Source organism: Micropterus salmoides, unplaced genomic scaffold (genome assembly GCF_014851395.1).
Source record: "Micropterus salmoides isolate LMB-PRFRI ecotype aquatic unplaced genomic scaffold, ASM1485139v1 Ms_hic_scaffold_8, whole genome shotgun sequence".
Classification (NCBI taxonomy): Eukaryota; Metazoa; Chordata; class Actinopteri; order Centrarchiformes; family Centrarchidae; genus Micropterus; species Micropterus salmoides.
In genome coordinates this window covers 32052364-32067294 of record NW_024044570.1, presented here as the reverse complement: position 1 = coordinate 32067294, position 14931 = coordinate 32052364, and the positions used below count along the sequence as shown (strand labels likewise).

The following is a 14931-nucleotide window of genomic DNA, read 5'->3' as shown; positions in this document are numbered from 1 at the left end:
CCTTTGTCTTTTTGGATGTGTGTTCGTATGTCCAAGTAACTACCTGTTGGGTCTCTTGCATGGAGAGACAGAGGGGCTTGACTGAAGTGAGTTGGAGGCAAAAGAACTGGTGCTGAGGCTGCTGTCGGGGCTGCTGAGGGAACACACTCTCTCCATAGACACACTGGTGTGTCTGCAAGCCTCACACGCACACTCGTCTTTACACCTACGGAAGAACAACGCAGGTTTAGCTTTTCTAAGGCTCAGACCATGTTTAAAGCTCTTGGTAGTAGATTTATGGATGACTGAAAGCTTTAAATTTACAAACTGTTAGAGAATTTGCTTAAAGCAGACACTGCCTGACTTTTTGTGTTATATCAGGGGAAGGTCACAGTTCTCTGCTCAGCATTGGAGTGAGATCTTCTCTATGTCTTTCTATGGGCCTGAACAGGTTGATTTTAATAATCCCATTTGTTGCTGATGTCACTCACTCGCTCAGGCGGCATGTCTGAGGGTCTTCATCTTCCCCCTCGTCCTCTCCGTCGGTCAGTTCACTGTGGATGCTGATCACGCTAGCAGCAGGGCTTGGTGTGTCGCCCATCAGAACCGCCACATCTCGCTGTTGTTGACTGGAAAGGTTCAGCTGGCTGTTACCATTTGGCACCACCTCTTTGAAGCAGCTCACTTCCTCCTCTGCATCATCTTCCTCTTCATCTGTGTTTTGAACTTCCTGTTGCCTGGTTTCCATCAGAGGCACCTCCCTCTGAGGCTGCTCCCTTTGTGCCGCTGCCTGTCCGACATCGAACATCTTGGGGGTTCGACATGCTGATATGTGAACGTTGCTGGGGAAGGACAGGTTCCTTTGAACACAACAGTTATTATATTAGATATAAAGAAAACAGGAGAGGACTTTTACTTCAAAAGGCACGACTAAGGAGCCGAATCTCACCTGTTACTGTGGCTGTGTCTGTTCCTTTTATTGGCTGGCTGGGGCCACACAACATGAGCTATGCCAATATTGATTGGCTGATGGGCAGAGAGGGCCGGCATCTGATTAGTCAGGAGAGGCTGTTGCATCAGTGAATTGTAGTGACTGTGGGGACGCACTTTCCTGTTAAAATGCATCAAAAGAAAAAACTATAGAAAGTGCAAGAGAAACATAAAGCAGCCCTATACTTTTGGTGGAAATATGTGATAGGGATTGATTACATATATGAAAACAAACCTAAGTAACAATTCATAAGAATTCTAAAATAAAATGTGATGATTCCCAGTGTTGTATTGCACATTTGCAAATGAAAACCCCTGTTAGTTGGTTAAGCATTTACATGGACACACACACACACACACACACACACAGTAGGAGTACAGCTCTGTTAGCCTTTTTCTTGAATGAATGCAACAAGAGAGGTTTGAGAGTAGAATGACCTACCGCCAGTCGCTTATTCTCTGTGGGCCGGCTGTGGTGTCGTTGGTAAGGGAGGATGGGGGTGGCGGAGGGGGGTGAGAGGGCGGAGGACCCACTGGAGTCATCTGCTGCCAGGCTGCTGGGACGAGGAGCTGCTGTCCCCGGCTAGACCAGGCCTGCCACAGGGTCAGATCAGGGATGTTATGCAATTATCTATTGATCCCCACAGCTATGACCTATATTCGGTCCCCTAGATCTAGGCCTGATGTTGGGCTCAGAGGTTATGTTAGGGATTCAAAAAAAAATTTTAATCCAAAGACCAACCCTGCAGACAATGTGTCTTACCTGAGCAATTACACCAGGCCTCACTGGTAAGGGCTGTATTGGAGGGGCCTGAGTTACCATGGGAACAGCGAACCCAGCTGTTTGGTTAAGGTTACCTTAAAAAATAAAAAATAAAAAACAAGCAGAAAAACAAATCTGTCATTAATACAGGCCATGGCTAAATTTAACAGCATTTTAGTAAAGCTATGGTACCACTCCCTTACATTAGGACCTTTAGATTGGAACAGATTAAGGACTGTCTTCTGAATCATTCTCATAACACTGTAAAATCATTTAAAAATGCAACCTTTGTATTAAAATTACTAAAAAAATGTGCTTAAAAAAAATGTTATCATTTAAGCAGTGTACAGTCTACATACCTTGCATGGTGGGAGGACAGAGAAGAAGGGCAGGTGGGAATGAGTCACTGCACCCAAACTGAGCATTCCCAGCTGCTAGAGCTATCCCAGGATGCAACACTGAAGAAGCTGACTGGGTTATAGCCTTCATTAGAAAAAAGTACAAAGAGGCAGTAGCAGAGAGTTAAAAATAGAGAACATAGAGAAAGAGAAAATATGAAACATTACATAACTAACAATTACACATATTTATAGGCGTTTATTTATATTCGCCGTCCTGAAAAACATGGGGTGTTGCCAAGTGTTCTAAAATAACAAGCAGTACTATGTTTAATGACTTATTCATTTTAGAAGCTAAATAGCAGTGTTAGTATTTTAAAAAGAACTGACTGTGGTGTCTGTGAATCAAGATCTTTCTCACACCGACATAAATAATCACTGAGTAATAAAAAATATAATAATATGGGGGTAAAACCGTGGTCCAGTAAGACAGAAACTGTTCTCACAGCAAACACACACATGGCTACAGAATCTCACCTGAGTGTGGACTGGTATGTTGCTGTAAGCCAGAGGGAGGCCAGAGGAGGCAGTGGGGGCTACAGGAGGTCTTGAGAAATGAATGGTGTTCTGATTCAGAGCATCAAAAACTGCATTGGTGGGCCAACTGTGGCACATGTCCATGATACGGAAAGATGACTGCACACTGTAGGGGATCAGACGAAGAAATGTTTTAACTGAAATTCCTACTACAGTCAACAATCACACACTTATACCATCCTTCTGCAGTGTTTATCACAGGATTTGTGAGGCTATGGTGGGTGGACATCGACCCTCTAGGGGGGGCCCTGGGGGATGGCCCCTCCATAAGAAAAATGTGTACATTTTAAAAGTTTAGTGCATTAATTTATTGCACTTTAAAAGCAAAATAAAGAGTCTAGATCTATGAAGAACTTTGCACTCTTGTTGACAATTTTGTGGCCTAGTAAACATTTTGATCATAAAGACACTGTATAGACATAAAGGGTGATGAAACAGCAAATAAATCAACTAATTTATTTCATGTTTTTCCAGCAACCCTAAATCAAAGAATAATTTACAAAAGTAATTTATTGTATGATGTGCTCGTATTGCGAACAATTAATACTGAATAGCCTTTCTTCAGGTAAGACCCAATACTGTAACACTTTGTAAATTGAGAAAAAAGACAGAATAAAGTCATTAACCCTGCCAACACTGATGAAACCCTTAGTTAAAGTTACCGTAATGACATCAAAATAAAAGTGGTTGTCTCGAGTTTGATGCCAATGTGTGCGAGCGCGCAAGTTTACAGCAGAGGCGGAAACACAACGTTAAAAGTCTTTAATGTTAATATATTTTCGGTTCATTTTGAAACTATGGTGGAACAAATTAGACTGTGGCGGGCCACCACGGTCTCATTAATTAATGGGAAACACTGCTCTGTACATTACTAGTGACTACAGGACAGGGCAACAAAACAAACAAGAGCGTGTTTTTGTGTCAGAATGACTTGTAGCAGCCTTACTGGTTACTGTGTGGGTAGTCCAGCAGATGAGTCATAGTGAGGAAGGGGTGATTGAGGACGCTGGAGGGAACAGTTCTGTCTTCAGCATCGATCAGCAACATGCTCCTCAGCAGAGAGACAAACTCCCTCCTGTCAACCTTCTCTGCTTGCATGTCACTGTTATCAGGACTCAACACCAAGTTCACCTGATGGATGGAGGCAATGAGGGGCACCGACAGAAAACACACAAAGGGCAACAGTTCATGTTACAATTAAGAAACCCATGAACACTTGAACTGATCAGCTGATAGGATTGTTTTATAGCAGAGCAACAAGCTTAAATGTGTTCTGAAATGTGATCATGAAGTTAAACATATTCAAATGATCTTGAAACGTAACCCTGAAAATGCTATCTCTTGTGGCTCTTATGTTGGATTTGCTCAGTTTGAATTTGATCAGTCATTTGGCCTGGCTGGACTCACGTGAGCTATGTCATCCAGACAGCTGAAGATGTACTTTCTGGCCTCTTTGGATTTAAGTCCCGTCTCTTTCTCATGCTCTTCTGTTGTCTAAAGGAGGATCAGAAATATTAAGAATATTAAAAAAAATTCCAGGAAGTAAAGATTTTTGTATAAACACATGTATGCTGCGTGTTGAAAGCTACCACCAGATTCCTCATGTAAATGATAAAGAATGAAAGGTCAAAGTAATAGATAAAATATACACAGGCAGTGGGAGCAAACTCTGCGTTTCCATGTAAATCAAAAGTGTTAGGGATTTGAGTTTTTGCTGGAAAGTACACGGACAGATAAATATTAGGCTCACATTCATTTAAAATTTATTTAGAGCTCAGCCAGTAGTCTAAACAGTTTCACATTTCCTAGAGCTTTTCTCAGGGTGTTCTGGCTTTCTCCTGTTTTGACAAGCTTATCCAGCTGTGTCCTATTGGGAATGTACTTCCACTATCCCCCTGCTTTACCCCCCCCCCCCCACACACACACACACTACAAGGAGTTTCACTTGAATTTCCAATGAACATCCTGCTTTTTTCAATTTCAGATCTCACCCTGCCAGTTTATCTGTCTGTGCCCCCCCACCACCATAGGAATTAGTTACTGTTGATGATGTGTGGTTGACAGGAGGATATGTTTGCAGGTCTATAACATGCATGTAATGTGTGCATATATTTGTGTGCAGGTACTTTTAGTCTCCAGGAGGCGTAGGGAGAGTCAGACTCTTTGGAGAAGAAACGAGAGGTCTTGGTGCCCTTGTTGAGCAGCTGCTCGGGAGGCAGGCCCTGAGTCTGAGAGATGTACCGGATCTGAGCAGAGAGAGATGGGAAACGGGAAGGAAGAGGCAGTGAAAAGGAGACGAGAAAATGAAATGAAAAAATTAATTTATGTATAGCGAGATGACGGAAGAAGTGAAACATGACAGTGTGGGAAATGTGAAAAAAAAAAAAATCACACATCACAACTTGGCTGAAAGTAAGATGATCTAAAACTAAAGTAAACTTAAATGGAATTTAAATTTATTTTACCCAGTTACTGAATGACAGCAGATGTACTGTAATCATAAACAATTCTTTACATCAGCAGTTACTAGTTTGGAGGAAAATTTACTATTTCTCGCCAGCATGTAAACTGTAAACGTCAAAATCCCTGCACTTCAATCTTTACTGCTCTGTCAAACTGACATAGTTCAAGTGCTTCATGGGACCAAGGTGGATGCAGCTAACAAGCCAAACATACAGAAAGGGAGTCAGAGGTTACTGACATTTGTCAGCAAGATTTAGCAAAAAAAACACATCATATAATACACTGAAGATTCAGTGCAGGATAAAATAGCTTTTAAAACCTTCATTAGTCATAAAACGTGAAACGTACGTATTGACGAAGCGTCATTATGTCACACAAACATCAAAATAAGGGGTCGGTATATTCATTTCTCACATGCTTGTGGTTCATTGGTTCTAATCTTCCATATTTTACAAAAACATTATTACTGATGTTTTCTCTTCAATACACCTTACCTACAAATATGAGAAACATATTATTCACTCCCCTGCCCAGTTAGTGGCTGTTTAGCTCACCTGTAGAGCAGCCACATACTAAACTCCTGTATCAGCCTTGGTCTTGTGTTTTATCTGCAAGACCCATGTTTTAATGTCTGTGTGGAAATGTGATCACATATGATCAAATAAAATGTGTGCGTCCTGGTCATAGCTTAGATATCAAATCCTACTGCGCCTCCGAGCGTCTCTCCTGGCGGTTTGCTGACAGCGCTGGCAGCCTAATGCAAGTCACTTGACACTAATAAAGGAGGTTGTACTAGTGTCTGGTTCAAAAGTTGTGTAGCCAACTTCTGACAGTCAGTATCACGGCTGAGAGGATCAGAGCAGCCATCATACACAAGTCGTGCCGCCTTCCATTCCTCTTTCCCTGCGTTTCCATCGCAGGTTTGTGGATAGATCAATTTGACTCTGGGTTTCTCGTCTAACAGACAGTAAAATACATTGCATAGGGAGAGGTTGTTGTTGTTAACCTGAACAATATGATACAACTGAATCATGCAAATTGATTACACGTGGTCACTGCGGGGTTCCAAAAACATGGCTCTGATGTAAAACTGCTTCACTGACCATAGAAATGTATTTCTACTGATCTGATAATCAGTTTTTCAAGACAGATTTAAAGTTGTGGTTTCCAGCACCGTTTGATATCAAAGTTGTAAAATATATTTTGGTGTACTATAGTGAAATTAACCATCTGCAAATTTCCCAGACATGTGCTGACTTTTCCCAAGAATTCATCTGACTCGCTGGCCTGCCCTGTCTTGTCAAATGCCATGATACTCCAGAAAATCCATGACCACTGGACATCCTACAGAAATACGTTTCACAGCCTGTATGTGTGCATGAGTGCACGTGTCTATGGCCCAGAACAAACACACTGACTGGCCAGAGGGCACTGGACTGAGAACCTGCTGATGGTGCAGTGAACGCTCACCAGTGTGTGTGTGTGTGTGCGCGTGCACGCACACACATACGCGCACACATGTCTACCATCAGGCTTATGTTTATAAATACATTTTGCTGTGTAGAGTGGAACTGTAGTGAGCCTTGGCATAGCACAGCATACTTTTGGGGGCTCAATGTGCATGTGTGAGTGCGCGAGCGTGTCCTGGCATGGCCCAATGGTACAACAGGGCAGTCACTGCTCAGCGAAGCTCTATCTCTGACTGATGACTGTCCAAACTGCTAGCTACTGCTGGAGCCAGAAGTGACACCTCACTAAAAGCCTCTCGGAAAACAGACACATGCATTAACAGGGGCTCCCCAAACACGCCATCGATTCTTCCAAAAAATGTTAATATACAAGAACGTTTGGTCCTGGTGTGTACTATGGAAGTAAAGCCAATTTACTTCCATTTGGCAAATAAGGCTCAATAAGTTAGAGCTTTGGAGAACTTGCCCATAAAAAGGTCACATATTATCCCCCCCCCCAACATAATAAATGCCAAGACACGACAAAACAAGGGTGAAAACATGATGGGCTTCATTCTGGTCACAGAGTTGCCTATAGTCAAACAGGTAAAATCCTGTACTGGTCTGTGAATGCCCCGCAACCCTGTATGCAGGATAAGCGGTTGACGATGGATGTATGGTCTGTGAATGAGATGTGAGCCTTTTCCCATGCTCCCTCTCCCTTGCCGAGGGACTCCATTTAAAGTCCCAGCTGTGTACTTCACAGCGCAGAACAATCTGGGAAGATAACACATTGCCAAGAACAATTTCCTGATTCACTCAGTCCAGATTAGTATTTGGTGGATTTCATGCTGGATTTGTTGGACTTCAGTCATACAGCCAGCCAGCGAGATCAGGGAGCAACAACAAATAAAGGTTTAACTATATAACGAACATACCGTTTTGGCTACTGGGAAAGCACAGAACTAAGACACATTAAATATGTATTCTGTAATCTCTGAGAAACGTGATTTCCATGTGTTTATTTTGTCCTCTTTACTCCCCCTCCCTTGTGGGAGGGAAGGTTATATCTTTAGGTTCACTTCTTACCTCCCATAGAGTGTGTGCGCCCGTGATACAGTAGCTTGTAGCTCTTACCCGTGTGTGTGTGTGTGCGTGCGTGCGTGCAAGGAATGTTACCTGGTCGTACTCCAGTGCTCCGGGGTAGAGGGGCCAGCCCAAGAAGAGCTCAGCTATCACACAGCCCAGTGACCACATGTCTATGGCCTCGCAAAATGGCAGGCCTAAAATAATCTCTGGAGCCCTACAGAAAAGAGAAGCAGAACAGGTTAAGGCCAGGAGTTGGGTCGCCATATACAGTCGTATGCAAAAGTTTAGGTACCCCGGACAATTTCCATGATTGTCATTTATATAGGTGTTTGGATCACCAATTTCATTTTGAGCTAGCAAATAACTGAAAGACACATAATATATAACATAACATAATATTTCAGTCGTGAAATGAGGTTTATTGGATGAACCAAAAATGTGCAATATCCATCCAAACGAAAGCAGACAGGTGCATAAATTTGGGCAACCCAACAGAAATATCAAATTAATATTTAGTTGAGCCTCCTTTTGCGGGAAATAACGGACGGTCTCTCTCTCTCTCTCTCTCTCCCCTCTCTCCTAATAAGAATCTATCCATCTATCTATCTATCTCTCTATCTATCTCTATATCTATCTATATCTCCATCGCTCTCTCTCTCTCTCTCTATATATCTATCTCTATCTATATCTCTATATATATATACACACACACACACACACACACACACACACACAGAATGATGTGCTATCTAATTAGTGCTTTATACTCACAATATAGAAGCAAGCAGCTGAGTTTAGTTGTTAGTTATTTTTTGGTAAATTATACACAGAAACTGTCCATACAGTTATGAAAGCTGAATACTACATTATATAAAATAGGATGAAGCCTAAGCTTATTGCGCCTCCTCTTAATACTTAACAATTTTACTTACTCTTACTCTACCCTATCAGTGAAACAAAAATAAATATGTGATAAAGAAGCACACCAACATTCAACAGAAACAAATAAACAAAACACTATAATTCATTTCTCAGTGTTGTTTTCATATTTTCTAACTTTCAAAAATGTTTAACATTTTCTTAGAACTTACAGATATTGCTACATTATTTTAGTTAATTATTACAACTATTCCATAATTTAACCCCTCTAACAGCACCACCATTTCACATTACCCTCTTTTTTGCAAACATAATATCTCCTGATTGGCTACGTGCTCTCCTTCTTTCAATAATACATGCCATGGATTCAGTCAGGAAATTCTGTATTGTGCTCCAACATTAAAGTTCTGAAGTCTACAGAGTCCATACATTTTAAGGCAGATAAATTCATAAATAATGAGTTGGTTAGGTTTATAGTTATTAGGTTTATCATTATAGACAGACTTGCCGACAATTCTTATGGCTCTTTGATGCAGTATAAAAATGGAATTTGTGCTAGTTTTGTAAGTGTTTCCACATACTTCCAATATGTAATGTATGGAACTATGAGTGAGCAGTATAGAATAAATAGGGAGTTATGATCAAGATGCCCTTGGTTTTGTGCAGATTGCAAAAGACTTAAGACAGTTTTGATTTGATATGATTTATGTGAGGTTTCCAACAGAATGTATGGTCTATTACCGCTCCCAAGAATTTGTTTTCATACACTCAATTTCTACATCATTAATCATGAGTTACTTCAAAATTTATTTTATGATTTCCAAACACAATGAATGTTGTTTGACTTAGATTTAATGACAATTTATTACCGTAATCAGCAGATAATGGCTTTAACTAGTTTGATCGGTGGTCTCTAAAAAGGCCAATCAGAAAAGCTGATCAGATGATGCAATACTCGACAGACAAATTTTCAACGGCAGCTAAAATAGTTTTACTACACGGTCTGAGCAGTTTTCAAAGCTAGCTAGCACCAAAGTCCTTTTCAGACAGAGAGATATTGATGCAGCCAGTTAATCATTTACAATGACAGTTCAGCAGCAATCAGACAAGATGAGCAACAAGCAGGAGCGATCATGTGAAACTGTCGCGGTCATGCTAATCTCTCACACACACGCTGCCCGCAACCAGAGTTTAATTGTCTTGACTCACAGCGCATCAGGCAGAGAGAGACTGATCCTTCAGTGAGTGAGTTTCCTGATGGAAAGAGAGGCGCCACTCAATCAGCTGACTGCCTCTCTCTCCCCCTCTCTCCATTTTCGTTTTAAAAAACAGACACATTTTGCTACATTTCCGCCTCCCATCCAGATTAAAACGGCGAATCAAAAGAACTAAAACGGAGAAGTTTGACATCACCGCTGACCCCGTGGGCAAAAACGGAGGACTTTATAAAACAATGACACAGACACTCACATTTGGCTTTCTGATTTGGTCTCATTAGTGATGCAAAGTGAAAACACGATGCTCTGTAAATCACCTCTGTACTATATTCCGTGTGTGTCTCCATGTTCGGTCCCATTCAAGCCGTGTTTACTGGGAGGCTGCTGAGCGCAGTGTCGTTGACCGCTCGCTCGGCTCCGGTTCTAGGGCGCCACTCTGACGTTATCCTGGCCTGTAAACCTCCGGTGCTTGAGTAGAGGTGTAACGTTAAACACAAAACAGTCCCCTGGAGCTCCGAGCTGAGACAGCAGTGTCCACTAGGCTAACTGGGCTGATTATATAAAGGTGCGTTCCCACCGAAAGCGAATCCAGCGTTTTGGGCAGCTTGATTACATACAAAGTCAATGCAATTGAGGCGTTTGTCGCGCAATTCGCTGGTTTGCGCGAGTTCAAATTTTTCAACTTGGGCGAGAAATTCGCTTGATGTGATGTTGCGAAAGCCTATCAGCGGTGAAATTGTCCAAACGTCACCGCCGGCTTCGGAGCGTTGTTTGGAGAGAACCAGGCGAGCGGTGTAATGACAATCCACTGGCCGACGGGGAGCTGCTAAAGAACGGGGAAGTGTACGGGGAGCAGCGCTGCAGCTTTCGGAGAAATAAACACCCGTAGTGGGTCTGGATTCTGCTCTGACAACTACGCCGTTTACCAGCGAGAGGAGCTCAGAGTTAACTGCTTTTATTAAATTAGCTTTTTACTTTAGTTTTTGGAATTACAACTTGAGTTATCTTCCGTGCACATCCGGTTCCACTGTTGTTAGCGTCGGATGGCAGTAGTAGTCTGCTGGACTACTACTTAATTTTTATATACCGCGGTCTGCGGTTACTTTAGCAACAACAAGCAACACTTTGTTCATCAGCAAACTTTAACATTCATTTTATGACGCCCAACAGTTACAGTGTTGCCTTTGTAGACAGCGGACGACGCAGGCAGCGAGGCAGCCGACTTGCGATGTTGACAGAGCTGCCAACTGCATGTATAGCCACAGAACTAAAACTGATAGATTGTGCACTGTAGCACAGGTAACAAAACATTTAGTATTAGTATAATGCAATGGTATACAACACCTTGCATTATTGGGGGGCTCATATATTTACTTTTAGCTAGCATGTTTAATTAGGATGTAGTTAACCTTTGATTCATTTTGAAAACTGACTAAATGACACACATTTCAACTCATCTTACGGGAAAGGTTTTATAATTTATATGATCCTATTCCACCTTTGAAATTTTATTAAGAAAACGTTGAAGTTAAATTGAGTTCAGCTTAAGAATACCACAAAGCAAAGCACATAGCTGTTTTGTGCTAAGAAATCAGTCTCATCAACAGGTTATTGAGGGATCGCATACTGAACATTACACCACGTGACATGCATGCTGTGTTATTGCAACAAGTAACTAAATCTTTTTCAGCAAATGGACTTTGCCACTTACACAATTCAAAAGGGACTAGTAATCTTGCAGCAGTAGTGTGAGGCAGCATTTGAAAACAATGGGCTATTAGGCCTGGACACTGCAGCTGAGCAACAGTACCACAAATAGCAACCACTGCTGTGACGACCACAGGGGAAATGAATGTTGCCAAGCAACAACCTGAGGCAAGACCATCATATAACAGTCTTACAGGGTGATAAACGGGGCCATCACTCATCATTCCATATGTGTGCGACTGAGCACGTGTGTATGCCTGTAAACACACAATTGCAGATGTCAAATCCATCACGTTTACAGCGCAGCCCATGCTTTGAGTTTTCCTAGTCTTAAGTGCTCCAACAGAGGTGGATTTTCTGTGTGTCAAAGATGTAAAAACACCACAAAAGAATCAATCCTAAAAAAAAAAAATAAGGACTGCACAGACTTTATTTTCTTACACAGCTTTCAGTTCTGCTTATCCCATGCTGCACAAACTAAAGATCAACCAAGGTAAAATTAAGCAATTCCTCAAGATTACAAAAACCTAAAACCCATTCACTGACTGGAAAAGAGGAAACTGAGATGGGGAGGATTTCTACTGTACGTTGGTATCACATCCGTGGCTTCTGCTGTTGCTTAATGTTTGAGGCTCAGATGAAAACAGTTTCACCTCCCGCAATCTCCTGTTGAAACTAAAACTCTTTTTGCTGCCATAAAGTCTGGGAAGACATTTAAAACATTATCTTTGACAGTAATAAAAGTATTTTGACTTCAGACAGACGTTAGCTGGGCCCGTCTATCCAGGAGATGAGTGTTAACTGCGGATGTTGAACAAATGTGCACCAACACGACTCGCCATGGCCTGCATAGGCCCCCTGGCCATGTCTGACCCCAACCACTAAGGCCTTCAAAAATGAGTTCTCCAGGGAGAAAAATAAAAATAAAAATCTGAGCAAAAACAATAGGTTCCTTGCACTTTCGTGCTCTGCACCTGTTGGTGCCCTTGCACTTTCGTGCTCGGCCCTAAAAAAGGATTGTGTGTTGCTCCCGGCTATACTGCCAGAGTCATAAAAGCTGCAGCAATGGCCTCAGCTTTCCAGAGCTATAAAAGCTCATCACATAGCATGTATAACACACCCAGACACCCACAGGTGTTTGGCAGCCAGACCAGCTTCCAGAACTAACTGGTCACACTAGAGAGCAGCAGTTATGACAAGAACAAACACTGCATACCACACTGCTGCTGTACACATTGAAGTGAGAGAACTACAGATACATACACACACACACACACACACACACACACACACACACTTCAGCATGTACAGTGTAAGTGTGTTAAACATAACGAGATGGGACTCGGTACAGGACATGTGTGCAGAGTGCTTTAACATCTGTAGACAAAGCTGATCCATCATGATCACATATCAAACACTGTATTAGTAAAGCTTACTGTGCGGGGCAGCAGATCAAGTTACATGAGCGTGACCAACAAGAGCAACACCGCCTGAAAGACACCACTAGAAAATCAAACAAGTGGCATGTCACTACTTGGTAAATGATGCAGACACAAAGTTCTTTTAATATTGCTGCCCTTTTAAAATCCATGTAAAAAGCTGCTGAGAACCAGGAACAATGGGTGGAGAACTTGGCCAGATAGCAGAAGTCAAGGAGACAAGCAAGCAACCAATAAATGAATAAAATAAAGACCAAAGTAAAATCCAATTGACTGTCAGGAAACTAAGTCTTAGATGCAGTTAGGCTCAAACTAAGTGAATTACGACAATTTTAAACAAATGTAATGCCCCAGTTTAGCTCAAATTAAAAAACACACCATATACAAAAATCTCTTTACTCTCTCACTAAGCTACGCAAAAACACAATATGTATGCAAAATTAAATGCTTATTAGAAGAAACAAAGAGAGTGCAAGAAAGAGAGAGACAGTGAGAGAGAGAGCGAGAGAGAGCGAGAGAGCGAGAGAGTGAATAACTGTGTTCCCTCATGTTAAATTGTGACTTTGGACAACATCAGTTTCACTTTTTGGTATACCTGCCAGTTAATCCCACACTAGCAACTACTCTTTCTGGGTTCCACATCGATACTATTATTAAGCGAACTGGATATGCACACAAGCACTCAATTAGGAAAGGCAGTGGAAATCTAGCAACATATTACACAAATACACCAGTTCTGTGAGTGATAATTAGTATGGTATAGTAACAAACAACAGATGACATGCTACATGTCTTTTCCACTGTTTTACTTCCCAAACCAACCAAAAGAAGTCCCCACTTGTGTGAGAACCACTCATCTTCTAGCCTTGTTCTTTAAAACTGTGTGCGAGTCAGTCAAAACTTCTCAACATGTGCTTTTTAGAAAGAAGGCCCGGGGCTACGTGTCAGGGCTTACTCAGTATTCAAGAGATTTTAACAAAAGGCACATATCTGAGTATCTACATCAAATTGCTGAACAAAAGGTGTACGACATGTACTGTCGCAATGTGACTAGGTGCTAGTGTAAAACAACACCTCTGCAACAAAAGAAATCACACCTAGATGAAGAGCCCAGCACAACGTGCCCAAATCTGTAAGCATGCAAAGATGATAGCCGTCTTTCCTTCCACCTGATCTGCTTAGTTGAATTATTCACATAGCCTAGTGCTGCATTTCCACTGCGGGAGGTGGTTTTACGTCAGCGGCCTCCACAGGACTGAACAGTCACCTCACCAGGCCCTGCTGTGTCATGCTGCCATGGCAACAACAGCATGACGAAGTGCAGAACAAGCTTCTGCCACAGACTTTTAGCCACACAGCTGTGCTTAGTCATTAAGGCACAGTCAAACGTTTCACCTGTTTGCTAAAAGTGAAAAACACCCAGGGCCACCTAAAGCATACATGTAGATTCTCTTTGCCTTGCTGTGGACCAACAAGACCCATTAAGGGCCAATTACAAATTGACAAAGGTAGAATAATTGAATTGTGCAGAGTTTCATTAGAAATTATGTGGAATTCATCTTTATTTTCATAAGAAAATAAAAGATGCTATAAGCATTCACTTGAGACACTTCAACATGCAAAAAAGGAGGATCTGGGGATCAAAACAGCACCCTATAATTACTGGACATGCTACCTCCTGAGCCATAGCTTTGAATCAACTACCACCTTCTGCTGCCTGTGGCTTTCAAGCTTTGGGAACCCAAGCCCAAACACTCTGAGGTGCAGCACCACAACAACAAGCAGCACCCGAGCTGTAGATGTCCCAGCTCCAGCTCCCTATGCAGCATCTGCACTTTACAAAATAAAGGAAAAGAAAGATGCAGTACACCTACTATAAAATACAGTGGTCACCACAAGACCATGCTACTCATTTAAAGGTGGGGCATGCTCCAGAATAATAATGGATGGGAATGTACTGACAGGAGAAGTCAACCTGAGGCAGAAGCACCAGCAGCTCTGCATACTGTCCCATTAATACTC

The 14931-nt window shown here is 41.9% G+C and overlaps 1 protein-coding gene across 2 annotated transcripts in view; it reads right to left on the bottom strand.

Annotated features, from left to right (window-relative positions):
* Window positions 1-14931, bottom strand: part of LOC119894438 (homeodomain-interacting protein kinase 3-like) — a 32568-nt gene that overhangs the window by 8833 nt on the left and 8804 nt on the right. For both annotated transcript variants that reach the window (XM_038707186.1, XM_038707187.1), the window contains exons 5-15: window positions 7758-7881; window positions 4794-4913; window positions 4075-4161; window positions 3614-3798; window positions 2608-2773; window positions 2092-2215; window positions 1733-1827; window positions 1412-1563; window positions 929-1090; window positions 471-839; window positions 44-205 (exon numbers count right to left, since the gene is read on the bottom strand). In XM_038707186.1, coding sequence (XP_038563114.1) covers window positions 44-205; window positions 471-839; window positions 929-1090; window positions 1412-1563; window positions 1733-1827; window positions 2092-2215; window positions 2608-2773; window positions 3614-3798; window positions 4075-4161; window positions 4794-4913; window positions 7758-7881 — 1746 coding nt within the window. The remainder of the gene's footprint in view (window positions 1-43; window positions 206-470; window positions 840-928; window positions 1091-1411; window positions 1564-1732; window positions 1828-2091; window positions 2216-2607; window positions 2774-3613; window positions 3799-4074; window positions 4162-4793; window positions 4914-7757; window positions 7882-14931) is intronic.